The sequence below is a fragment of the Panicum virgatum genome, chromosome 1N (genome assembly GCF_016808335.1).
Source record: "Panicum virgatum strain AP13 chromosome 1N, P.virgatum_v5, whole genome shotgun sequence".
Taxonomy (NCBI): domain Eukaryota; kingdom Viridiplantae; phylum Streptophyta; class Magnoliopsida; order Poales; family Poaceae; genus Panicum; species Panicum virgatum.
This window is the reverse complement of record NC_053145.1, coordinates 15161719-15189277: the sequence shown is the minus strand read 5'-3', so window position 1 is coordinate 15189277 and position 27559 is coordinate 15161719. Positions and strand designations below refer to the sequence as shown.

The following is a 27559-nucleotide window of genomic DNA, read 5'->3' as shown; positions in this document are numbered from 1 at the left end:
ATTCTTTCCCGAAAAGTCGAAAGTAAACCCCATTTTTCACCTCCCGAAGCGTGCAAAGAAATTGGATGGTGAGGAGTCGAGAACCATACTCCTCAATGGGAACGAAGTTATCCCATCCAATTTCATGCCAAACGTTAGAGAAGTCTTCGAACATACCTGTTTTGATGAGGAGGTCCGGATCGAATGCTCGGGTGTGGACAGAGCTTCTGTTCTTGAGGATGGCGTAGCCTTGTCATTCACTATCATCTCGCAAGTCGAGGTATGGTGCATCTTCCGCATCAATCTCTATGACCTCGGCTTGTGGTTCGGCTTGCATCTCTTCGTATTGTTCTTCCTCTTTGTAGTCTATCGTGCTTGGTGTAGGCGTAGGTTTGGGTGTGTACGAGCTTGAGCCACCCCGCAAACGGGATGAACTTCCACCCGTCATCTTCTTGAATGCACCGGAAACCTTCCGCCCTATGCCTTTCATGATGGAAAGAAAACAAGTGCAACTCGAAACGGGTTACGTTATTGAAACCAAAATTAAAGTTCTTACCCGCGAGTTGTTCCTTCTTTCTTGCAGCAAAGAAATGAGAGAGAGAGGTCTCTTGAGATCAAATCTTGAGCAAAAATCCAATGAAAACCCGAGAGCAAAGTTTGAGAGAGTTTGAGAGAGAGTGAGTGAATGAGAGTTGAGTGTGAGAGCTCAACACCCACCCCTCGGCCTCTATTTAAAGAGAGAATGGACGGGCACCGTTGGGAGCAGCCAGGCATAATGGCTAGTGACCGTTGGAAAAGGCTGGGCCCACTAGCCGTTGGCAGGGGACCGGCCGACCCTAGGGTTCGGCCGAACCCTAGGTGGGCCACTCTGCTGACAGCCAGGGCACACTGCCCTTCTAACGGTCAAAAACTTTTAAAACTTTGGTGCCGGCCAAACTTTGCTTCGAAAAGATGTTCAAATTTATTTTTCAAAGGATTTTCATGCTCGGAAATATTTTTGGATTTTTGTGAAAAACAAAAAAGTGCTAGAAAAGTTTCTAGCATGCAATGATGTTTTGAAAATTCAAATATGCAGTGGGAAAAATCGAAAAAGTTGAGAAAAGCAAAATGATGGAGGGTGAATATGAGATACGTACCGATTTACCTTCGGCAAGGGCTCGTCGTTTAGAGTCTGACGAGCGGGACATTTCTCCTGCTGTGATTACCACTACTCGGCTCTTCTTGGAGAATTGGACGAGGACGAGCTTATGACCTTACGCCACACCTTCTTTGAATGCCTTCTTTTTGATTTTGTGGTCGTAGGTTCTTCTGACTGAGGTTCTGGTGCACCCCAGAGTGGACTTCCATCGTGAGCTTGCTGGATCACGAATCTCTGCTCCTTCCTGTGGAGAAATTTAAAGAGTATATTGTCGACTCCGATGCGGAACTGGACTTCTCCAGATCCGACATCGATCCTAGCCTTTACACTATTCAGGAATGGTCGTCCAAGGATAAGGTCCAGTCCCAAGTCTCCATCCATGTTGAGGATGACAAAATCGGCTAGGACGAAGCAATTCCGGATTCATACGTAGATGTTTTCGACTATCCCTTCGGGATGTCGGACTATGGAATCTGCAAGCTGTATGAGCATACGGGTCTGGGAAAGAGCAGGATATTGTAATTGCTCAAAGATTACCTTGGGCATGATGTTTATGCTTGACCCAAGGTCGCAGAGGGCTCGTGTGTAGGATTGATCGAAGATGGAACAGCTGACCATGGGCACCCCTGGATCTCAATGAAGTTTCGTTGTCAGCCCGCCCCACGCATTCATCCTTGGGTGCGTGGTTCCTCCTGCATGGTTAGTTCGAGAAGTCTGTCGGGGAAGGTTGCCCCACCCGGTAGACACCATATTTGTAGTTTCAATGGGAGATTCGGGTTGCCCCGGGATCTTCCCATTCTCAGAGACAGGAGCAGCAGCAGCTAATTGAGCCAGTTGAGTTTCTATCATTTTGTTGAAACTTAATTGATTTTTATGAGCACAAGAAAGAGTTTCAACGTTAGCATGTATGCTTTCCAAAATTTTATCGTTGGCAGCAAACTTTCTGTTTAAAGATTCGTTTATTTTAGCTTGGCCAAAGACTAAGTCTCTCAAGAAGGGTTGGTTCGAATTGAAATTTGAGGTAAAGTTGTTACCTCCTCCTTTGAATGGTGGGCGTGTTTGACCCCACCCCTGGCCTCCTTGTGGACGGAACTCGGTGTTGTTGTTGTTGATGTATGCTGCGTCTTCTTGGATCTCAGGGCAGTCATTCCCTGAGTGTCCACCATCACCACAATCCTCGCACGTACGAGTTTGTAGCATGGACGGGAATAGGCATCTGTGGCCGGTTCCCTTCATCAAATTTCTTCGGTAGGAGGTCCAGCTTAGCGACGAGCATATCCGTCTACTTGACGGTATGCATTCCACCTTTCGTTCTGGGCTGGGAACGCTCCTCGTTCCAGCCCTGGTTGGAGACCATCTTCTCGATTAAGGTTGTGGCCTTGGCGATGGTGAGATCGAGATAGGCTCCTCCAGCATCAGCATAAAGGTGGGCTCTGGATGTAGTCGTTAGCCCGTTGTAGAAGCTTTGGAGCACGAGCCACTCGTCCATCCCATGATGAGGACAGGCGAGTATGTACTCTTGCAACCTTTCCCAAGCTTCTGGGATGGATTCCATACCTGTCTGCTGGAAACTTGAAATTCTTCCGCACAGGGCATTGGTTTTGCCCAACGGGAAGAACTTAGCGAGGAACGTCGTGGAACACTTGTCCCACGTGCTGACGGCTTCCTTATTCTGATAAAACCACTATTTCGCTTTCCCAGGAGGGAGAAAGGAAACAGACAGAGTGTAAGGATCGATGGACCAAGAGGGGGGGTGAATTGGGCCTTTTTCAAATTTCTAAGACAATTAAAACAACCTTAACCTACGCAATGCTAGTAAGGCTCAATTCACCAACCGGCTAACAAAGCAAACTACACAAGCTAACCAAGATATGAAACTAAGCAAGGTAGAGCTAAGTTATGATCTCTAAGGTCAAGCACAAGAATAATTGCAAGAAAGTAAGTGCTTGAAATGAAAGAGTGGACAAGAGACAACCGGATTTTTTTCCTGTGGTGTTGATGTGTTGGCACACACCCCTAATCCACGTTGTGACACTCACTAAGAGTCTTGTCACCTCCCATGTCACCGAGACTTGGGCGCTCACTAAGAGTCTCCGTTCGCCATCCCTGCGTGGTGGAGCTCAAGCCACGTAGAACCTTCTTCGGGCTCCCACAATCCTTGGCAAGCTCCGGAAGAAACACCTTCAATCACCAAGATCGCCTAGGTGCTGCTAATCACCAAGAGTAACAAGCTAGGGTCTTCACTTGAACAAGAACCGATCACCAAGAATGGATGCACACAAGCTTCTCTCTACTCAAGTCCTTAGTCTTGCTTCTTGAATGATTGAATGAACAAATGTGTGAATGATGAAGCTCAAGGTGGCTCTCAACAATATATGAGTGTATGAAATGTTGCCTGGTGTCAAGAGAGTGCAAAATAACCCATTGGAGGGGTATATAAAGGCAGCTCACACGAATAGAGCCGTTGGAGAAAAGCTGCCAGAAAATTACGTAGCGCCGGTTAATCCAACGATCCTCCAATAGCCAGCGTCGGTTTAACCGATGAAAGTAAACTGCCCTTTCTGAAAACTAGCCGTTACAACTTGGGCAGATTAACCGATGTATCATCGGTTTAACCGATGAGTGTAGTTGTTCACTGATCAACTGAAAAACCAAGTCTCTGGACAACTGTACCGACGTTAACTCAAATCTATCGTCGGTTTAACCGGTGAGTACAACTTCTGAAATCCTTGGAAAAACCATCTCACTAGTCAATTGCACCGACGTTTGATTTCAAACACCGTCGGTTTAACCGGTGTATAGAACTTGAAATACCCTGGAAAAACCAACTCTGGACTAATGCACCGACGTTAATTCAAACATCATCGGTTTAACCGGTGTATAGAATCTGTCCAGACTCTGCTGACTGCGTTTAACCGACGTATAGAAAATGGAAGCGTCAGTTAAACCGGTGTATAGACTTTTTCTGATTTTGCCTTTTCTGATTTGAGTCTTGAGTGAAATCCAAATATTCTTGAGATATAAGTTGAAAACCACTTATTTGAACTTCTAGAAACCTGAGTGACCATAGTGTGCATCCATTTTCAAATGACCATGTCCATGCTCAAGTTACTTGACCTTAACCCCTCTTAATAGTGCGATCACTACAAAACTATAAAACCTATACTAACCTAAGTGTCCTTCTCAACCTTACGACACTTAGGACTAGAAAGATCCTTAGTCTTGTTATATATTTGAGTTGAATACCGAGATCGCCTTTTTGAATAACGAAATTTAGGGGCCTCTTTTGACATATGACCAAATGAGCGATAATGATCTATTAAGTTGCACAAACTCATTAGTCACAATAATGGTTGTCATTAATCACCGAAACATACCTAGAGGGCCTAGATGCTTACACGGAGCCTGATGGCGTCAGCCGTAACACCCCATATGGTTACGGTATTGCAGAGCTCCAGAAAATTCTGGAGATGGGTGTTAGCGTCCTCATTCGGCTTGCCACATAATGGGCTAGCCTGTACCATGTTTATAAGGATGGACTTCAGCTCAAAGTTCACGTCCTCAACATCAACGTTGGGTCCAGTTGCCACATTGGCAGCTGAGGAGACGGAGAAGTCGCGGAGAGTCTTCTCAGCCATGAGTTCAGTAATTGATGGTGCTTGGGAAGCTGGTTCACTTGTCGACTACGAGATCGGAGGAGGAACGACACGAGGTCGGAACCTTCTCACGAGCTTCTCGGGATTTTCAACAAAATTTGTCGGCAAGGAGAAACCAGACATACGCTACCCTGTTTTCATCCAACCATGAGAAAACAAAAAGATAAACACATTAGCCTGTATAAGCAGTAGCTACCTCTTACTTATATTGCCATATTTATGTACTTTAGTAAATAACTTTACACCTAGTGCCATCCTCGGCAACGGCGCCAGAAATATTTGTTGGCATTTCTTAGCGTCGCCACTAGGAGTGATTAGTTCCTAGCAACGGCACCTCGAAGATGCCATGTGGTATGTCTTAACATTTACACAAGGATCCGCAAGCGCACGTATATACCGTTGTAGCATTTCACCCGGAAGTATTCAAGGTATCGTTATTTATATTTTCCCAAGGGATGGCTAGGTTGTGTAAAGTGTATTTACTTAGTTGCATAACCATGACACATATGAGCAAGATGAAGACCACTGACTATACAGGGGTAAGTGATAAATGAAGGATAATTAGGGGTAATGTGACACACACAGAATAGCCAACTCTCATGAATAAAGAATAAACAAGAAATCCTAAGGTTAGTGGGAGCTTAGGCAAAGATTCCTAGTATACTATTCATGTTACAGATAAGTTACGTTAGCCACATTGCTTAGAACTACAGGTGCCGAGAAATTAGGGACATCGGGGAGAATGACCCGCACTAGAGAACATCCAGTCTCGTTTCATCTTTGCATGAACTCCTACACCGTACCCGAACGTCGGGGAGTACGCTAACTAAGAAGCAGCTTGCCGGCGGACCAACAGGGCTATCACCACCTGCGGTTTACCCCAGTCACACCGTGGAGCACCGTCATATCCAAAGGATCCCGCATACCCGGGCACCATGCCCGCATATGAGGTCACTACCCTAGCACCCCCGGGTCCCCCACCCTTCGGATGGACATGTAAGATTCTAAGGCAAGCCCGAAAGCACAACGAACCGATATCCTTACCCAGATCATCTGGTCTAAGCATGCAACTACTGTAACTTGGGTAAACACTGATCAAGGCTAAGCAAGCTATGAATGTAGCAAGATAACTAAGAACGATCTCTAAATGAATAGCATAAAGAAAGTCGGAATACAAAGCCATACCAGAGGCCGAGGATTGCCCGCCGACCCCGAGGACAACTAGATTCGCTAAAAAGATGAAGTACTAACCTAGCTCCACTACCCTAAGGAGTACAAGTCACAAGAGAGTGTAGAGAGAGAGGCTTCCAAGTGGTGTGTGTGGTGAGAGTGGTGGGAGGCCCCTTTTATTGCTTGAGAGGTCGGTTCCCGTCATCTCTAAACATGGAAACATGCCAAACCGCCATTGGGAGGATAAGATCAAGCTTCCCGCCAAAAATCAGCGGGAGAGGCAGACAGGTGGGGTCGGCCGATCCCCCCTTGGCACCATTTCCCACCGACCTTCTCTGGTACACTACCTGGTGGGTCCTGATGTCAGATGGTCGGTGCCGGGGCTTGGTTGGTCGGTTTGGTCTGGTTTGTGGGCCTCCTTTGCTCATGTTGCGCAGGACACGATTGTCTGTGACTTCTGTCTGCGTATTCGTCGTGTTTTCATCTTATTCCAGACTTTGTGCTCCTGAAATCATAAATTCTCAAAAACAACGGTGGAGCTAGGTTAGTGATACAAATATGCGAGTAAGAGGTATAGTTTTCCTTCTTAAATGAGTGTAGTTGACGGTCATATTTCGCACTTAACGACCGTCAACACCCACCTTGCTAGTTGAAGTGTAATATGACCAACTTAAATATGGAGGTTGTATTCACCTCTCCCAGCTATGTGTGTGGTGAGAGAAGGAGAGCTCCACACGTGCGCGCTCGCTCACCTCGCCGAGCCAGGGGGTGGCGAAATACGCGGGCGCACGATGTACGCGTGAATGGTCCGCCGAAATCCGGCCCCTCGCCTTGCGGGGGCGCTGCTTTCTTTTGCTGTTTTTGTTTTTGGTTGCTTGGCCTTTAAGTCTACCGAGATATGGAATCCTAATCGGTTTCCTGATTTTTCGGAACCGATCGCGACGCAAGGTCATGGGACTCTTCTATATATTTGACCCGTCGGCCTCTACCAAAAGACATCTAATCGAGTTAGGGTTTTGTCTCACCTCGCTGCTGCGCTTCCTTCGTAGCTGCTCCATCCCGAGCACCAGCGTGCACCGACGAACGGGAGAGCAGGTCTTCGGAACCTCTCGCTCTTGTGATCCTGCACCGGGAGAGAGCGAATTTGGTTTTTGGGAAGCGCCAAGCGTAACTGCTCATATTCTTCGCCACGGCTCGTCCTCCGTCCAAGTCTGGTGTTGCGGCGTACCGTCGTCTGCAGCGCCGGTTGCTGTGATCCGTTAGAAGGACCGTCTTCGTCTCGTCTGCGCCGTTTGTCTTCCCGGCGGCTCCTGCTTAGTACGTATCTCGTTATCAGATCCATTTCATAATCATGTTTTCTGAGATTATGTTTATGATGTACGTACTGTCTAGTATGTTAGAATCATGCATGCTAGGTTTAATTCTCATCATGTTAAATCTAGTTCGGAATTTAAACTTACAGTTGTCTATTTTTCCAACAGTCTATGGGTACAATGCTCCAACTTTGGTGTGTGGTGGTGATGGATTTCTTCAAGTTGCTTGACCTTGTGTTTGAGTCACTTGCCACATCACATGTGGCAGGGCCGGCTCTAGGCCCATGCGGTGGAGGCGATCGCTGGGGGGGCCAGGAAACAGGGGCCCAACATCTAATCTAATCATATGTTTTTTTCTCTGAAATAAAAGTACTGCAAGTAAACTCTGCCATATTGTTTTGTACCAGTCTCATAGATAATTGAGTTTGTTACAACTGTAGATTGCTATTCGAATACCTCTATTGCATATCGAATCCTTTTAATTGTACTTGTGACTTGGAGCCTCAGCCGAAAGAAGTTTCTTAAAATTAAACTATTGAGAAATTATTTTAGGACAACTATGTTACACCAAAGATTGAATGGCTTGGCTATGTGTGGCATTAAGAATATTATCTTGGACAACATTGATCTAGATGCGGTTCTTAAGGATTTTGCATCCATAAATCTCTGAAAAAGCTTTATTTTTCAAGGACCGAAACATTATTGTTGATGGAGTCACGGGCTTAGTTACTATTTACAATCATAATTATTTTATTTTTCACTCTTTAGTTTGTATTATGTACATTGTTCTTTAAGAATTATATATGTCAACATACCATTAGAATCATTATCTCTTTTATTATCATGTTATAAAATAAAAAAATATTTAGCCTAAAGGGCTAATAAAATCTCGGGGGCACTCAGAACCATAGAGCCGACCCTGTGATGTGGACTCTTTTAACTTTGCTCTTCGGGAGCTATGTCCAAGTTGCACCGTTGTATTTCTCTTGTTCTTAATAAGTTCTTGAAAAATGTCTATCGGTACAATGCTGCTCCCTCAATAAGTTAAGATCGATGGCGGGAAGCCGACGCAAACGGTGCCCCGAGGGACGACAGGGATCACACCATGTTGGCTGAAACTGAAACCCTGATTATTTGTATTTTTCCTTTTTTTATTTATGTTTGGCGCCAGATTTTTTTTTGCGAGTAAAGAGAGATTTATATTAATTGCTCACAATCGTATTACAATCATGGGCAATAGCCTGCTCAACACAACTCGGAAAGCGATCGCGCCACACTGCACTATGGTTCAATCGCTTTGCTAAATGTGCAAGCTCATTTGCTACAACATTTCTCTCTCTCTTTACATGACACAACTCGAGATCAGGGAGTATACTTGCTGCTCTGACAGCCTCTTGTATGATAGAGAAGCATGCTGGCTTCATAGTCCTCGACTCCTTGAGATGACGAATGACCATTATGCAATCCGACTCCAGAACTATCGGCACACGGAACCATTCTGCTGCCAGATTCAAGCCTTCCCTACAAGCCATGGCTTCTACTTTCTCTGCATTGTTGGCCCCAAAGATCACACGCCAAGCATAGAGTCTTACAGCTCCTCGGTGGTCCCGGACTATAATGCCCACTCCTGCATCACCAGTGGCCTCCGTGAAGGGTGAAGGATCCATCGACGTTGACTTTTAACCAGCCCGGCTTTGGAGGTTCCCAACCTTGCTTCACCTTCCTGCTTGGCCCATCTTTTGTACTAATCGGCAATTGGAGTACAGGCTTCTTACCTTTTACATCAGATAATCCCTCTTGCTGGATAGCAAACAATTCGTTGCTGTAGTTTGTGAGAAATTTAACTGACCCAGCAGGGAGACAGACTTTCCATGTGTTTTCATTGCGATTAAACCATGACCTCCAAAGGAGTAGAAGACGCCCAACCGATTGGCTGTCTAGATTGTTGAGTAGCTCCAGCAACCATTCAGGGCCAGTGTTTACCAGTGCATCCTCCCCTGGTAGGGACCAAATCTCACACATTTTAGTCCTAAGGGAGGTTGCAAGATTACAACGGGTCACTGCATGATGTTCATCCTCTTCCTCCATGCCACAGATCTCACAGATATTCAGTTCTTCTAATCGACGAGCCTGTTTATTAGCTCTTGTGGCCAGCCCTTTATGAATAAGTCGCTAGGCAAAAATCTTCACCTTCTGCGGTACTGGCAACGCCCAAAATTTCTTCCAAATCGGCCTTGTACCATCGGGTCTGCTGCTGGATCCCTGCATACCATATTCCAGGTCGCGGGTTTGCATCCCCAAACGATAGGCGCTTCTAACCGTAAAGCATCCAGTCTTCTCATAGTGCCACACAATCTTATCCTCCATGGGGTTCCAGGGAATCTTAATCTTTGTAATTTCTTCCACATCATGAGAGAAGAAAAATCTCTTCAGTATTTTAGTATCCCATTCCTTGGTATTATTATCAATGAGTTGCGACACCCATTTTAGTCTACAAGGGGTATGCTTCCCATGTGGTTTCAGATTTATCCCTCTTGGGATCCAATTATGTCGCCAAATTTTAATTTTTGCTCCATTGCCTATGCGCTAGATAACCCCCTTTTTCAACAGCTCTAGGCCAAACATGATGGAGCGCCACACCGGGGAGGTGTGAACAGGGAACACCATGTCACAAAGATCACCATTTGGATAGTAGACTGCTTTCATGAGTCGGGCACACAGGCTATCTGTGAACTCTACTAGTCTCCATGCTTGCCTAGCGAGCAAAGCTTGGTTGAAAATTTGAAAGTCTCTGAATCCCAGACCCCTTTCGACTTGCTTTTTGTGAATTTGTCCCAGGCCATCGCCAGATTGACTCTCAACCTAGAACGTATCATGGCCTCGATTTGCACTAGTGTAGTTTTGATGTGCCCATGATCAGTGCATAATGCATCCGCGTTTCTATCTACGTCACTGCATGCGCAATTTGAAATCAACAAAACAACCACCGCACCGCTCCAGAGGTTATTGGCAGCTGATGCCGTTTAATTTAACTGACTGATGCTGATGAGTCTATGATTGCTTGGGTGACACCGTACGGTCCGTAAGGTATGATGAGATAGTTCGTCACTAAGGTGTTAGGTGTGCGAATTCGAAATAAACATGGAGGCAGTATATATATACCGCCCCCAAAATTTAAATGTACAAGATTTTTAATCAATCTGAACCGGTAAACAAATCCAATCGAATTTAATAAGCATTCAAATTTACCCAAGGAGGTTTGAAAATAGTCCTTGATTGGTCTCGACCTCTAATTCATCCATATTCTCCTCGCGGGCTCGATCTAGCTCCATTTTCTCCTCAGTGCGGCCCACTCCAGCAACACTGTGTGTCCCGGGCCCACACCCCTTCAAGTTTGCTGGGCCAAATTATAAGGGCTCAGGAATGTCCTTTCGCCGGCCTGCGTTTTCCGCAAGTGCAGTTGATAGAGTTTTTCCTGCAAGAAGTATCTTTTGGATTTGGAAGGCAATTACAGATCCAAATCACTAGCCACGTGTCATGAAGTCAATCAACTGTGTAGTCATCAGATAATTTTCACAAGGCTAATTCTGCGCCTAAAGTTGCAAAGGTGGGTGATTGAAGTCTAAAATAGCTCATCTATTTTGGCCTTTTAAAGTGGAATTATTATTCCTTTTTTAGCAACATTTATTTTGAGAATTGTGCAATTGGTATGGCAGCGAAATACACATTAATCAGGTGACGCCATATGACAATGTGTAAATGTGATAACCTCGTCTCAAATTTGAAGCAAGAACAATTGAACAAGTTTAGTCATACTCAAATGTTTCTGTAGCATCACTACACATTTTGGAATCCATGTAAATGCTGCCGATGTTCCAAACTATACACTTAAAAATGCCAAAACGACCAATAATTTAGAGCAGAGGGAGTACATCTTTGGGTAGCCCACAAAGATGCCGTGTGCTCTATGAAGCCATATCATGGATGATCTCCGACACACTGATGGAAAACCACTAGGCAGTCTTTTTCCCGTTTGTGTGATGACTCTTTTCGGGCAATATAATGATGGTCAGAGGATGAACATATTCTACGATAACCGGTCAATTCTAACTATTGTGATCCAACCTTGCCCAAATGAAAATTTTCTGATCCCCGACTAGTAAGAATGGTGACTTTGACCAACCTTGATCGTTAACCCTTTTTTTAAAATGAAGCATCCATGCTTTGTCAGCACTAAACATTAAATTTGCTAAAAAAAGCACTAAGCATTAAATTGAAAAATCACGGGCCGCAACATAACATTTGGACAAAAAAAAAACCTAACATTTTGGACAAGCAGCATTCGCCATGCATGGCAGCTCCTTCGATTCGAAGCAAGAAGTAAACTAAACAGCAACCTAGCTAGCCACTCAAGTGCTAACACGCATTGCTGGCTAACAAGCTATTTTGTCAATCTTTTTCTAGGGCAATATAATAGTAAGTTCTATTAATTTGTTTGGTCAAATGAAGGTACGACACCACTGTATAAAAAAAACTTTCGGTGATTATGATAGCCGGTGTGGGCGCCCGCCCTGTTTAGTCTTTCATCACATTAATCAATAATTGATGATGATGAACGAACGAGAGTGACTGTAAGATAAGGCGACAAGCAGGCATCAATGCACAGTGCTTTGCCATGGGCTTGCAAGGGGCCGCCGATGCCTATGTGGTGTGGTGTGGCTTACCTGGTGAGGGCATGGACAGGCAGGTGCTATCTGGTTGGGGTGCTTTCTTATTCGCCAGTATCCAGCACTTCATAGCATGCCCCAAATAAACAAATTACTTTACCTCATTACTAAATTTTCGTCCTTCTAAAAAGTTCACTTTTTTAACATTAGACATAAAAATAGAAGAATTGTGTATGTATATATTGATAATAACTCCTCGCATCGGTGCTAAAATACAAGATGCATTTTGTTTTGATAAGACCAGGGTTTTCCCTATCATTATGTCATAAATGTGAGACAAAAACATAATCATGAGTGAGTGCACTTTTTAATACGAACCTAATAACAACAACGTGTGATCAACAAATTATACTCCAATAAAGTAATCATTGATCAAAGGCTCCTGCAAACAAAATACCAAAAAAGAGCTTTCAAATATTTATCTCTATCTTTGCTTGAAAATTTTATTTTAGGCCCTGATTAGATCCAAAAACCAAAAATGTAAAATTTTTGTAAATCGTCTGCATGGTGTATTAAATATAGTCGAAAAATAAATCGCATTACACAAATAGACTCTAAATCGCGAGACGAATCTAATGAGCCTAATTAAGATGTGATTAGACACTAAATTGCTACAGTAAATCTACAGTAAACATGTGCTAACGATAGATTAATTAGGCTCATTAGATTCGTCTCGTATTTTACAGACGAGATCTATAACTAGTTTTGTGATTAGTCCACATTTAATACTTTAAATGTTGAAGATTCTCTTCCAAAAATCCCAAAATCCATAATCCAAAGTGATCTAAACAGACCCTCAGTAGTGTTTTTTGAAGGGCTTTAACTTTTACAGAACATGCCAATGCCAATATCTTAAACTGAGATCATCATCTTGACATCTTGTAGAGAGAGATCGGTACAACTGCTAAGCCGTGTTTGACTTTGACTCAGCCTGCAACCTGACGGCCGACTCCCACAGAGAATGGGACCCAGCAACATCACGTGGGCCCCACAGCTCCCGCAATACAAATAACCACCTCCCAGCTGGCCAGCTCGGTCATCTTCGCTTCCTCCGATCCAGTCCGCCGCCGCATTCCCTTCCCCACGCGGCCGGAATCCCAAAGCACACACGCCACCATGGCCTTCCGCGTCTCGCCCAACGTGGACCTCCTCCTCCTCCTCTCCCTCATGGCCGTCGCTCACTGCGTCCCCGTCCAAGCCGAGCTCGCCACCACCGCCTCCGCAGCCGTGGCCGCGGCCGAGGTGGACGCGATTCCGGAAGGGGAGGGACTCACCCTCCCCCTGCCTTACAGAGAGGAAAACGTCGTCTCCGATGCGGTGTCCGGTGAGGAAGAGGTACCCGGGGAGGAGGAGGTGGTGGTGGAGCCCGTCGCGGAGCCGGACCCCGATCGGTCGCGCCCGGACAGCGACGGCGAGGAGGAGCTGGCCACTGAAGGACAACAGGATGACGAAAAGATGAAGGAGCAGATCGACGACGATGAGGACGAAGACGAGGAGGAGGAGGAGAAGAAGACAAGGAAGAATCACGGCGGCGACAAGGAGGAGAAGAAGAAAAGAAAGAAGCACCACGACTGCGACGGCAAGGAAAAAAAGAAGACGAAGCGCCACCAAAGCAACGACGAGGAGGAAGAGGAGGAGAAGATGAAGAAGAAGATCCACCGTCACCACCACGTTGAGAGGAGGAAGACGAAGAAGCTGACACATAACAAGAACGACGACAGCGACGACGAAGACGAGAAGGAGAAGAAGGAGAAGCGGTGGAGGAAGGCCATCAGCAGGAGCATGTTCGGCCACGGCCGCCGCTCCCAGCGCGAGGAGGCCGCCAAGGACGAGGTGAATAACTAGTTCCGTGTCGAGTGTCGTAGCGGCTGGGACTGGGCCAGCTCTGGTGGTCAGCTAGCGCTGCGTTTTCATGTCGTCCTTGGTTTACTAAGGTTGCTTAACTAAGATTCCTTGTATCATGCCCCTCCTTTCAGCTTACCTTTGCGTGTGTGTCTAGCTTTGTTCCGCCCATGTGCTCCTGCTTGATCTTTACGCGCCATGGAGCTCAGTGTGTTGATCATGTGATGTGATGTGATGTGCGCTGTTGTTCTTCTGTTGTGGTGGATAGTTAATAAGCTATATATGTTATTAATCCTTTTGGCTTTCTGATTACTTGGTACCATAATCAAGCAGATCTCCTCAGATGAGGAAACTGGAGTGAAATCTTCAGAGTCGGATACCTGTGCCACTCACCATGGATGTGTCATGATGCTGAAGGAACATGAATAGTTAACTTCTTCAATTTGTCATGCTAGTGAAGAAGATCATTATATGAACTGATCACGTTTGTCTTAGCATATATAGGTACTCAAAAGATTCAGACCACAAGTGGAAAATGCATAATTGCACTATGGAATCCGTGCTTGCTGCAGCAAACGTTTTCCATTGATCACAACAGCAAATTAACCAACGACAATTACTTTGACTAATTTCTTTCTTTTACATATTGGACCGCGTTATCGCACGACTAATCAGGTGCATGCAGATCGCGCGACCCCTCCTCCCAGGTGACAAGACCTGTAACCAAACTGAAGGAGCAAAATGTACGATGGTGTGCGGGTCGCTTTCCAAAATAACATCATCACTTACGTGTGTAGTGGAAATTAGTTGCATTTTCTTCCAATGAATATTATTCTCTCATCGAGCATCTGTTTTTAAATCCGTTTTCATCATTGTGTTCTTTGGAAAGAGATGTATAAAACAAGACCTATATTGAGTATGTTTTGAAGATGTATTATATAACTGTCAACTTATGTTATATCTTCTATGTGCGGTAACTCAAGTGTATAACAGATTCAGTTTTCATGCAACTTTTATTTTACATGAAAACTTTTATTTTTATGATAGTTTGTATATTAACTTATACACTAGTAACAACTTATATGTAAATTTAGGTTTAATATTATTGAAGTAGTTGCTACAATATATACATATAAGTTGTCAGTACGTAAGTATCGACTTACGTGCATAGCATGTAAAATAAAAGTTGCCACAAAAAGTATCCACTAAGAAAGATAGTACAACTTGTGCATAAGGGAAAAGATCAGTTTACACTCTTCAGATGTCACATACAAAAGTCTAAGTTTGAACCTTTAGCTACAAAACTGGATAACAACGATGGCCATCCAACAGTTGAAATCGAGTTCCCCTCTTTTTGTTTCAAAGGTGAAATTTACAAAAAAAACAACTTTAATAAAAATATAAGTAATTCATTCTAAATTAGAAAAGTACAAAACTAGACCAACATTTTTCTAAAAGTGAAACCATGTATAAACACTCTATCTGTCAATTATGTGGGTCCAATTTATTTCAATTTTTAATATTTTTTATTTGTGGTTATACCTATTATTTTTGAATAAATTAGATCCACAAAGAGAACTAATAGATAGGTTAATTTTTTGAAATTTTTTGGTACATATTTCATATTTTTCCAATTTAAAATGAAATACTTTTGAACTTTCCAAATAAGCTAGAATTCTAATTTAAAAATATAAACCACCTAAGGGACCAAATTTTATTCAGTTTCAATAGTTGAATGACTCCGTTATCCGGTTTCGCAGTTAGAGGTCGAAAATCATTCTATCATGCTAGTGCTAGTTTGAGGGTGAAAGTTGCGCCGACAACTTCTCGTGTTATAGTTGGCAGTATACCTTTTAAAGCACCATAAAAAGAATGTATGTTGATGCATTATTGTGCGAGTTGGTTCACCAAAAAAAAAGTACAGCTCGGTTGTTTGTTCCAGAGGCTAAACTTTAGACTATGTCACATTCAAGAGAATCTTGATATTTATTAATATTAAATAAAGTTTGATTACAAAACTAACTGCAGAACCCTGGGGCTAAATTGCGAGACGAATCTAATGAGGTATATTAATTCGTAATTAGCGGATGGTTACTGTAGCATCATTGTAACAAATCATGAATTAATTAGGCTCATCAGATTCGTCTCGCAAATTAGCACACATCTGTCAAAAAGGTTTTAAAAATAAATTTTATTTGATATTCCTAAATGGTAAGATTTCTTTTGATGTGACAGGGACTAAAAAAAGCTGATGGAAACAAACAGGGTCTAACTATTGTGAAACCAATATTTTTTAACAAATGAAGAAATATATACAATTGTACTTCAAAGCTAACTGCTGGGCAATAATTATGCTTTGAGTACATATATGAAATTCTACGTGCTATGTGCAGAGAAAATTTGTGTCACCTCTAATCTAAGGCTAAAATAAGCTTTGATATGCACGCGCCGCAAGAAGTCTACACCGGTGGCAAGGCATCTTCAGCCGGCTGTTCCTCTTCAGCAGCCGCCGCCGCAGCAGCAGCAGCTTTTACTGCAGCAACTTTCCGCTGCGATCGCAAGAGGTTGCACCGGCACACCGGGCACGTCCGGTGAGACTCCAGCCACATGTCGATGCACCCCACGTGGAAGAGGTGCTTGCACGCCGGCAGCTGCCGCACCATCTCGCCGGCCTCGACGTCCTCCAGGCACACCGGGCACTGCTCGCCGCCGGCCGCCGCCCCGGACTCGAGGTCGCCGCCGCCGTCGCCGCCCTGATCGGCGCCTTCAGGCGTGTAGGCGAACGTCGGCAGCGCGTCGATCGCGGCCTTGGGCATCCCGAACCGGCGCCGCGCCCGCGCGGCATCCACGGCCGCGGCCTCGGCCTCGCTCTCGGCGGCGCTCGGGCCGACGCGCGCGCCCCCTGACTCGACGCAGCCGGCGACGGCGAAGGCGACCAGGGCAAGGCCGCCGAACGCGAACGCCATCCAGACGCTTACGGAGGCGGCGAGGGCGCAGAACAGGAGCAGCGCCACCGCGCAGCCCGCGATGGCGTAGCACGCGCGGTTCCCGGGCCCCGCACCGCCGCCGACGCCGCTGGTGGGGCGTGACCTCGCGGAGAGCAGGGTCGGCATGATGATCACTAGAAAGAAGCTTGCTCCGTCGAGGAGGGATCTCGATGTGCACTCTTGTTCGCTCGCACTTGCTTGCCACTCGTGAGTCGCGCTGCTGTGCTGCCTGGTGCGCGGCGGGAAGAAATTAATAGGCATCGCCGGAGGCCGTGGATCAGCGCGCTCAAGGGGCGACGGCGTTCTCATGTGGAGAGCGCCGGCGGCGGGGCAGAGAAATACGGTGGTTGTTTGACGGGAGGCGTCAACTCCGGTCAAGTTTCAGGCGCCCGCCGTCTGCTAATTTTTATTATGGAGATGGAGGGGCCTCGCCGTGGGATGGTAAATGATTTTGTTGACAGCATGGAGAGCGACGGAGAATGTTCGACGGCGACGCGTTGCCGTGCAGTGTAGAAGTACGGCGGCATATGCCAGGTCAGCAATGGCACAATCTGGTCAACTGAATAATAATACTACTGGTCGCCACCTGTCCTCGGCACTCCGCAAGTGATAATAGAGAAAATTCTCTATATACCATTTGAAAAAATTTAACTCATCCTTTCTATGCCCTTAAAATTTAGATCACCACTTCAGTGCCACTGATAATTTAACTTGATCCCTTACTTGCCATTGGATGATATTTTTGACAAAAAATAGACCTTACGCCGTCAAAAATAGTTCAATCCATCACTAGACCTTGATCAGGGGACTGCATCTTGGGTCCTCCATGCAAGAGATAGGTTAAATTTTCAATGGCATATAGGAAATTTTCTGGTGACAATACCCCTGTTGTCTTCGTTGCCTCTTGTCTCCATTCGTTGCCATTTTCGGACCAGAGATGAAACCCTTCCTACCAAAAATCATCTTTAAATATTACATTCTCGTACTTCCCAACTTTTGGCCATATATAAGAAAAAACATTCTGTATTGTCCCCTTGTCTCAAAAAGTAATTTAGTTTTTGGAAAAGAATCATAGTATAGTATTTTAGGTATCATTTTGATTTAAAAAATAGTGTCATAATTACATTTGAGATCATGTTGATGTGTGTCCAAGATATCACGCATTTACAAAGGAAGGAATAGTAACTGAAAATAAAATAATAATCATCGGACTGTACACTGTCAAGTACTCCCTCCGTTCTTTTTTATATGACACCGTTGACTTTTTTCTTCAACTTTGACCAATAATATTTAATTAATCAGTTAGTTAAATGAAATGAAATGAGTATCTTTACGTCTATTATCAAGAGTCTCTTGAATCTAACTTGAAGATTTGGCTATTTGCATAAATATTTGTAGAAAAGACGAATAGTGAAACGAAGAAAAAAAGTCAATGGTGTCATATATTTAAGAACGGAGGGAGTATGAGCTAATTAATATACAATTGTACATAAACCTTGCACACGCACAACCGCATCGCTCATAGTATCATGCATGGCATATGTACATGTACCACACTAAGCTAGTTACACCGGCGGCAACTCATGATCATCAGAGAGCTCCGGCGCCTCCTCGGCTGCAGCGCCTGTCGGTGTCGCCTTCGCCGGCGGCGAGACCACGCAGCGGCACATCGGGCACGTCCGGTTTGAGTGCAGCCACATGTCGATGCACCCCACGTGAAAGACGTGCCTGCACGCCGGCACCTGCCGCACCATCTCGCCGCCGCGCACGTCCTCCAGGCACACCGAGCACACCACGGAGCTCGCCGCCTCACCCGCGCCGCCGCCCTCCTCGAGCGGGCACCGGAACGCGAACGCCGGCGGCGCGTCCACCTGAGCGCACGGGTAGCCCGGCCGCGCGGCGCCCGCCGCGACCGTGACGACGACCTGCAGCTCCGCGCCCTGGCCCCGCCCGCTCGGACGGAACCACCCCCTGGGCGCGAAGCAGCCGGCGGCGCCGAGCAGCACCGCGGCCAGGGCGGCGAAGGCGAGCGCCTTCCCGACGCTGACGGTGGAGACGAGCACGCAGAACACGAAGATGGTCACGCACACGGCGGCGATGCCGTAGCCGTAGAAGGCGCTGTAGCCGTCGGCGTCGACGTCGTCGTTGCTCTCGTCGGCGGCGGAGCTCGCCTGGAGCTGGAGCCTCGGGTACAAGTTGAGCATGGTCGAGCTTGCTGCTGGGACGTGGCCACCTGGGACTGGGAGGAGTCAGCTGCCTTGAATCAGTATGGAGTGCCGCGCCGTGAAGGATCATTATTTTCGCCCCGATTTATAGTGTTCGGCATGGAGAGTCGCCACAGCTGCAGCATGGTCAATTTTGTAAGATCGAGCTAATAATTTATTAAGTAAACAATCAACTACTAGTAGTGATAATCTTTTCGTTGCGAATGTGTTAGTTTATCTGAAATGAATAGTTGAATATTGAGGGCGTTATTTAATAATAAACCACCGCAAGGTACAACACCGGAAGTGATCGAGACCTACGGGCGTGGCGTGTTGGGTCCGCGGCGTCCAGATGCCGCCGGCTATAGGAATTGCGTTTGCATGACCCTTTTGGCTTTCCAGATGGTAATGGCAGCTGAAGAGGAGCGAGCAACTCTAACAGATTGATTTTCCTCTTTCTCCTTTTCACTCTTTAGCTATAAAGGAAGAAGATTTAGGGAAAAAAATTTAGCTCCAACAGATTGATTTTCCCTTTCCTTTTTCCCCTTTATTTCCCTCCCCTCTCTCCTTTTTAAAGGGGAATTTCACCTTCTCCCTTTTTTTCTCCCTTTCTATTCATTCTTTCCTAATCATAAGATCCACATGCATGAGAAGATCCTGACAACTCATGAATTAAAGGGGAAAGAGAAAAATCAAATCTGTTGGAGCACATCTCCCCAATAAGCTAAAATTGTGATGGGGGATTCCCCTATAAGATGAGAAAGGAGAAAATCAATCTTTGGGAGTTGCTCTTAAACAAACTCACACGAATAAACATAAATAATAATATATCAAGTACATTGTCAAAGAGCTAGCTACACGTTTTATTCCTGGAACCAGTTCCCAATTTTATTTTCAGTCCACAAAAAGCATCATTTTCTTGGCTAGCTCATGTCATGAAACTACACGTTTGTGCCTGTTCGTTCTTTTTTAAACAACAAAACTATACATACATTTTACTGCCATAAAGGTGTTAGTCTCTCGGTGCAAATACCAGTGTAAATGGAAATTTCGTGGCGTGGAGTGATAGTAAAGTGTAGTTTTGTGATTTTGATTCTCAAGAGTGTGTTCTTTAATTTTGCTAGAAGAGTGTTTTTTTTTGTACAGGTTGTCAATAGAAGCATGTTTGTCAAAACTTTTTAGAAATATATAGTTGTTGTAGAAACTGAATGCCTGATCTGTATTGATCACAATGGCCTCGTACATGCGTATGGAATGTTACATGAGCGGTGGAGAAAGCCACACGTAGATGTGGTGTCGTGGAGGCCTGGGCAACGCCGCAGCCTCGGTAAACTTTTGTGTTGACGCGAAAAATGGATCCGTCGACGACGATTTCTCATGCGCCACTTACCAGTTCGGGAGATTTATTTTACTCTACCCTAGGGCAGGTTGTTAGCTTCCTGATGTTTGGGACATTTCAATTTAACGATTTAACTGATAAGGTAAAGATCATCTTTTCAAAATCTGAGCCAATCGGCTCCTCCTGGCGCCGTTTGCCTATCGGCTGACAATGAAGCACAAGCTATCGGCCAGTGGTCCGAGGAGAATGGAGCAACTATATATTGAACATTTATCTTACCGCAAAAAGAACCAACAAATATATAACAATTTATCTACTGGCACCATCAATTAGATTGGACCTAACCGAGACAATAATGGTAGCAAGGTGATAAATTAAAAGCTACAAACAGATGAATCTAAGTTTGACAGAATATAAGTGCAATAAAAGTTTAAATAAGGCCAAGACAAGAAAATATCGGCTGATGAGAACTAATCCGATGCAATTATTAAATAACTCAATCTTTTGTTAGTAGCTAAGCAACGGATTCAATAGACTAGTCTGTCAACTCGTGCTTCCACACGAGCTAATTAAAATTAATATAAGAATAAGATCAATAATTATAATTATCTATCTCACATTCTTTTTCATTTATTAAATATTCTAACACATACTCTAAAATATATATTTATCATTATCTTAGTTACAGTAGATTTTATTTTACATCACACCTCCGTATGTATTCGATATATATTTAGTTAAACTATTTATTTGTGAATTTGTATTCTTATCTCTTCCACCATACATGAATATATGGTGACATATGTCGTGGGTAGTATTTTCATATAAATAATATGTTGATAATGATAGAAACAGTAATTTAGATTTTTACATTGGTGCACTTTAATATTTCATTATAATTATATAATTTAGATTCAGATTTAGAAGTAATTTAACTTGTAACAATAATGACATAATTGGATAATTTATATGCAAATTTAGGGTGTATTTGTATTATTTTATAATAGCATAGGTGGGAAATTTACACAAAGATTAGGGGTTACTTTAGAGTTTTTTATAATGGCAAAGGTGGGTAATTTAGATACATGTTTAGGGAGTTACTTTAATCTATTTTCATAATGGCTGAGGTGGGTAATTTAGATACATGTTAGGATATTCCTTTAGTCTATTTTCATAATGACAAAGGTGGGTAATTTATTAGAAAAGATAACAGATCCGATGGTTATTATAATTAGAGCTGTTGGATTGATGGTTGGATGTTTCTGATTTTTGTGAGAATTTATAGGATTTTTCTAGTTTTTTAGAGTGTCCACTTAGGATCCTAGGTGGCTTCACGTGGAGGCTCCTTTAGCCTCCAATTAGTAATAGTAAGATACATGCCAATAGATCTAAACAAGGCTAAGATAACTGTGTTTCTATTAGATCTAGTGAGAGGTCGAACTGGAGCTTTGCAGTATATGACAAGAATAGACAAATTGGAGATCAAGATAATACAATCCAGCTTGCAGAACAACTCACGGTGAGAAAATTACATTGCTCCTACTTCTAGAGTTTGGCGTTGAACTACGAAAAAATTGTATTGATATCTGATCGAGAGATTGATCTTACTTACAATGGTAGGGGTACAAACCTGAACCAATTGACATCTGGTTGAACCATATAATTAACACTAGATATCTAGATGAAAGAAAATATTAAAATACCCATCATGTTTTTATCGGATTATTCATTTTCTGATTTTATAGGTTTCATCAGCCAAAATCCGGTGTTAACATTCTTTATATGAACTCCACCTGTTATCATTGTTTGGAGAATCTCTTCATCAGCACTGTGCTTGGTCAGTACAATCTTTGTGCTCACATTGACACAGATGAGCGCACCACCGACCCAGACTATGTGCAAGCTGATCTCACCGTCGTCATGTGGCTGCATTCCACCCTTGCCGACAATCTTATGGACATGGTGATGTCTGAGAACCCCACGGCATGCTCGGTCTGGATGAAGATTGAAGCCTTCTTCAACACCAACAAGCTGAGTCACGCCATTCAAGTGACTCAGCCTCCAAGTGAACGGCACAATTTGGCTTGTTCGCGTTGAAGAAGGTTTCGATCTTCGTCTAGACTGAGCGCAAGGTGGGGTTCTTGGACATCACTATGTCCATCAAATCGTCGGCGAGGGTACTGTGTAGCCACATGACGTCGTTAAAATCGGCCTATACCTAGGCTGGGTCGTGTGGTGCACTCATCCGTGTTAATGTGAGCACAAAGATTATTGTACCGACCAAGCACGATGTGGAAAGATTGGATTCTTCAAACGACTACAGCAGGTGGATTGCATATCGAGAGTAATGGGGATAAGGCTCTTGATGCTCACACTTTGAGTGGAATTGGAAAAGGAAGAAGACGAAGAAGCCGCGGAAGACAAAGGCGGCGGCGGAGGCATTGTTGAGTGCGGCCGGGGAGGCATTGGTGGCTGCGGCGGAGGTGTCATTCATGATCGCGAAGCGAAAAAATTTGGAAGGAAACAAACCTATGCTCTGATTACCATGTAGAAACTGAATGTCTGACTTGTATGGATCACAATGACCTAGATATATAGGCAAAGTACATGCGGATGGAATGCTACATGAGCGGTTGGGAAAGCCACGCACTAGGCAAAGCTGAAACTACGGAGAGCAGATGTGATCCATTGCATGCACAGGGCCGGTAGATGTGGCATTGCGTAGGACCTGGGCAGCGATGTAGACTCGGCAAACTCTTTATAAAAAAAAAGACTCGGCAAACTCGTGTTCCAACAGTTACATTGATACTTTTAACAATATAAGAGGTAGAACTCGTAACTAGCACAAATGATGCTTGCCCAGTTCTATTTTATTTTATCTACTGAACCAGAGCATTGCAAGTGTCATTTTCCTTGTTCTTTTAAGCCGTCATTGCAAAAGTCTAACAAGTTGTATAACACTCCTGCACACCTTACCCTTAGTAGTTAGTACCATCAACCTGAAAAAAACTAACATGAAAAGAAGGTGCATGTTTACCCTTTGATTTGGTCAAAAGTATGAGGTTAAGCTCCCACCCAAGGTTTCCTTAATCATTCAGAGTAACTTACCATCAGTTCACGACACATGTTTGCACTTGGCATCAGATTAAGCACACAGCAGCTGAGCATTATACTACTACCAAATTATATCTAAGGTTCCCTGAACAATTAGCAGAAAGCCTAATAAGGTGATCCCAGGACATGAATCTCTAACACAACTAAAACACAAGCCCAAGCTAAAGAAAAACAGAGCAGAGATTCAGCATCCTGCCAGCCGGGTTAAGCACTAATAGCTGCAGGACCCTGCAGCCGACGCGAAGCTGGTGGCGAGCTCGGCGCACGGCGACGGGTGCACCCCAAGCGCGCCGCCGCGCACGTCCCGGCACCTCCACGCCGCGCCGCTCCTCCACCCGAAGAGCTTGACGTTGGAGAGGCAGATCCGCGTGAACGGCGAGTTCCTGATCCCCTCCAGGGACCCCGGCTGCTGGACGCCGACGCCCCACACGTTCCGGATCCGCACGGCGTCCACCGTCGGCACGGCGAGCTGGCTGAACCGGCCGTCGGGGTGGTCGCCGACGTCGCCGGCGATGCGGACGCCGCTGCGCACGCCGCTCATGCGCACGTTGTCGACGGTGACGTTCCGGATGTAGCCGCCGCGGCCGACGTTGGTCTTGATGTGGATGCCGTAGCCGCTGTTGAAGATGCTGCAGTCCTCCACGAGGACGTCGCGCACGCCGCCGGAGGCCTCGCTGCCGATGGCGATGCCGCTGAACGGGGACGAGCCCCGCACGCGGCGGATGGTGATGCCGGAGCTCGGCCGCCCGTAGGCGATCCCGTACTCGTCCCAGCCGCTCTTGATCGCCACGAGGTCGTCGCCGGTTGAGATGTACGAGTCCTCGATGCACACGTTGGTGCTGGAATCTGCGCCAGGATGCAGCTGCCTTGTTATTGCAAATGAATCAGTGCACCTTTCCACGAGATGGACAGCATACCTGGGTCGACTCCATCTGTGTTTGGGGAGTCGTGTGGTGCCAAGATCATCATGTTGGTCACGACCACATTGCTGAAAGAAGAAAGGCGTAGCGTCAGTGTTTCATTCTACATGGTAATGGTTAAGTATGGAACTGAAATCGTGAGTTTTGGTATCATTGATGCAGGATTCATAATTAATTTCGGTCATGAATTTTACTGAATTTTTTTATTCTTCTTTGCTCACAGAGGGTGTTCGTGCAAGTCTGAAACTCTGAATATCTACTCTGTCTCCAGAACCACACTGATTGGATTACTGAAAAGGAAAAAAAACATTTCTATTTACAGGTAGCTAGGTGGATGATTGTATTGACTGAGCTTACTCGCAGTAAACAGGATGGATGTTCCAGAAGGGTGAGTTCTTGAGGACGATGTTGGAGATGTGAATGCCAGTGGAATGCATGAACTCCACAAGGTTGGGCCTGGTGTGCTGAAGAGTCCTCTGCCTCCACATGTTCCACCACACCTCACCTTGCCCGTCGATGACTCCCTTGTCACCTGATATGCAAAAACAAGGGGGACATCGCAAATTGAGACACTGATTATGGTGCATCAATTTAATGAAATGCGCACTCAGGCACGGTCGCGAAAGAAGATTATGGTGCATCAAATTTCAACAACCCTTCTGGTGCAACCATCTGCACGAAGAGTGATCCGTCATCGGTGGTGTCCGAAGATGCTACATTTTAGATGGTTCAACTTGTTCTGGATGCAGTTGAGAATAGAGACCCAAGAGTTCAGGTCCTGTCCTGGTAACAGATTTGACTGACAGTTTTGAGCAACAAACATACTCCTAAGTTTTACGCCACTCAAGAGATACATCCAACTATAACTTAGGTACTGAAATCTCACACCACACTTGTGGTAAGAAAAGCTGTTGTTAGGATTTAGGAACTAGAAAATGTGTGGCAGCTGCCCATTTGGGGTGGCAAAACATGGCGGGCAACCAAACAACCTTGTACAAATGCTCCCAAGTAATAATGCTTATTTAAAAAACTAAGCAAGAGTTGCGTATTATATATTTTTTTTAAAAAAAACGGATACCTAGACTGGACCAATACAAAACCTTACAAAGGGGTAGGCAACTAAACAACAACAACGACCACGGCAACTGTCACTACAACAAGAACGACTATACTGTTTACATGTAGAGGGGTGTTGAGCAAGATTCAACAGGCTGTACCCATGGCAGGTCCATCATAAGATTCAGCAAGGTCTAGGTTTCTTTAACAATTCAGTATGCCAGCATGGTACAATTTAGTTTCTGCACTCTGCAGCTACTAGTGGATGAAAGTGCTATGAGTACATATTTTAACAGGCCACTGCTGAAAGTGCTATATATGATCCAGTACATATTTTAACCAGTGGTACCACATCGGGCATCCCCATCTGAACTTGTGCCACCAAACCTGCCCTGTTTCCCGTGCTCAGTCTAGTTTTATTTTTTATAGAACCCTAGAAGATTGTAAGTTTGTTAACAGCTCGCGCTAGGTTTTACTTTGCTCACAAGTCACAAACTCCCATGCATCGTTGTGATTTGTGGACATTTTGCGGTAGCATTGTTTGTTTCGGTCTTCTCTGACGACGAGACCTCGTGTCGTCGACCTTCAGGAATTCAGGACTCACGAGCAAACAGTAGCAGCGCGACACGCACGGAGCAGAGGAGCTGAGCCTCACCTGTGATGACGACGTCGCGGAGGCCGTTGCCGTTGATGAAGCTGGCGTACCTCGGCCCCGGCAGCTCCCGCCCCCGTCCGTACGACGGCAGCGGCTCCACCAGCGGCCACCCCGCGGCGTCCCGCGTGGCCTTGAGCACGGCGCCCCTGGCGATGAAGAGCGTCATGTGGCTGGTGAGGTTGAAGCTGCCGGTGAGCCACGTCCCCGCCGGCACGCGCAGCTCGGTGCCGCCGCGCCGCCGCCGGTGCTGGATGCGGTACACTGCCTTGCGGAACGCCCACGTGTTGAGCGTCCGGCCGTCGCCCACGCCGCCGAAGTCCGCGATGGACACCACCTCGGGCCGGCGCTTCGCCGGGGCCACGCCGACGCACGTCGCCGCGGCGTCGCACCGCGCCACCTGCTCCTGGGCTAGCAATGCCAGCGCGCCTACCAGCAGCAGCAGCGGCGGTGCGGCCATGCTGCCCGCCTGCAGCTTTGCAACACGAGAGAGGGAGAGGCCAAGCAGAGGGCTCCAAGAAGGGCTTTTTCGCTCCCCCCCCCCCCCCTGCGCGTGGCGATCCCTAGGAAAGCGCCGGGCCGGGACGAGCTAGCGATGCAGATCTCGCTCTCGATCGGCTGGGCGATGAGAACGCCGGGAGGTAGAAGAAGGGAAGCTCCAAGTGCAAGAATCCAAGGAGGGCGCGGGCGTCGCCAAGCAGATGCGTCCAGGGGAAGGGGTGGGGGGTGGCTGGTGGCATGCACGAGGGAGTGGCCAGCTACTTTCTTCAGCTTTCAGTGAGCGAGGGACTGAGGAGAGGGGAGGGGATTAGAGGAATGTGTGTCTTGTGAAGAGAGCCCTGCTCTGTTCTGGCATGCAGTGCAACTTTATGAAGATCTTGTTGGTGCACATATGAGTACATGGCAGACATACCATACCCATATGTTGTGTCTCTGCCCCCATTTCAGCACTTTGAGTGGCTGCCCTCAGGGTTTAGCATGTATACCAAACTTCAAGGTCCAAGCCAATATCTGACAAGGATCTTAATTATCAAATTGTAGCTAGTTCAGTCTGCCATTGTTGGCACTACACATTAAAGAGGACACCTAGCTGCAGTATCTTAGTGCCCTAGTTCAGGTTCAGCTGCGTGCACCTGTTTTTGAAGCATTTGTAACTATGAGCAGTGAGATCATCTTCTTGGCTGCTCCAGCCTTTACCTCGCCTTTTCTTTTCCCCTAACGCATCTGCAGGATTTCCCAATTGTTTTTTTTCATCATGACTGGGATCGCAAAAGATCCATCTCTGCATCAGCAATAGTTCAGCATGGAGTATTACTAGTTCTATCCTTGTGTGATTTTGTTTGTGCATCTATCTCTTTCATGGTCTGCGCATGGCCTCTTCTGGCTCGGTCGGAGTTCACGGGCTCTCCTCCGGAGGAGACGAGACAGCCTGGGTCAGGTGGTGCGCAACCTTGTGCGTGCC

The 27559-nt window shown here is 45.7% G+C and overlaps 4 protein-coding genes and 1 non-coding gene across 5 annotated transcripts; 2 read left to right on the top strand and 3 right to left on the bottom strand.

The window, feature by feature from the left end:
- Positions 1 to 2604: 2604 nt before the first annotated feature.
- LOC120657917 lies at positions 2605 to 2711 on the top strand. Its single transcript, XR_005668446.1, has one exon. It is a non-coding gene; the product is annotated as a small nucleolar RNA R71 (small nucleolar RNA).
- Positions 2712 to 13099: 10388 nt separating this feature from the next.
- On the top strand, positions 13100 to 13828 carry LOC120653346 (vicilin-like seed storage protein At2g18540). The gene has a single exon (XM_039931104.1). The coding sequence runs from the start codon at positions 13100 to 13102 to the stop codon at positions 13826 to 13828; it is 729 nt and encodes a 242-aa protein (XP_039787038.1).
- A 2344-nt stretch (positions 13829 to 16172) lies between these two features.
- Positions 16173 to 17190, bottom strand: LOC120653979 (E3 ubiquitin-protein ligase ATL6-like). The gene has a single exon (XM_039931620.1). The coding sequence runs from the start codon at positions 17119 to 17121 to the stop codon at positions 16285 to 16287; it is 837 nt and encodes a 278-aa protein (XP_039787554.1). The 5' UTR covers positions 17122 to 17190; the 3' UTR covers positions 16173 to 16284.
- A 1187-nt stretch (positions 17191 to 18377) lies between these two features.
- LOC120653344 (RING-H2 finger protein ATL74-like) lies at positions 18378 to 19228 on the bottom strand. Its single transcript, XM_039931103.1, has one exon. The coding sequence runs from the start codon at positions 19014 to 19016 to the stop codon at positions 18378 to 18380; it is 639 nt and encodes a 212-aa protein (XP_039787037.1). The 5' UTR covers positions 19017 to 19228.
- Positions 19229 to 23413: 4185 nt separating this feature from the next.
- LOC120655289 (probable polygalacturonase) lies at positions 23414 to 26969 on the bottom strand. The gene is made up of 4 exons (XM_039933042.1): positions 26101 to 26969; positions 24747 to 24921; positions 24387 to 24457; positions 23414 to 24315 (listed from the first exon to the last, which is right to left on the bottom strand). Exons 1-4 carry the CDS (start codon positions 26555 to 26557, stop codon positions 23681 to 23683), a joined length of 1338 nt encoding a protein of 445 aa, XP_039788976.1. The 5' UTR covers positions 26558 to 26969; the 3' UTR covers positions 23414 to 23680.
- Positions 26970 to 27559: the final 590 nt, after the last annotated feature.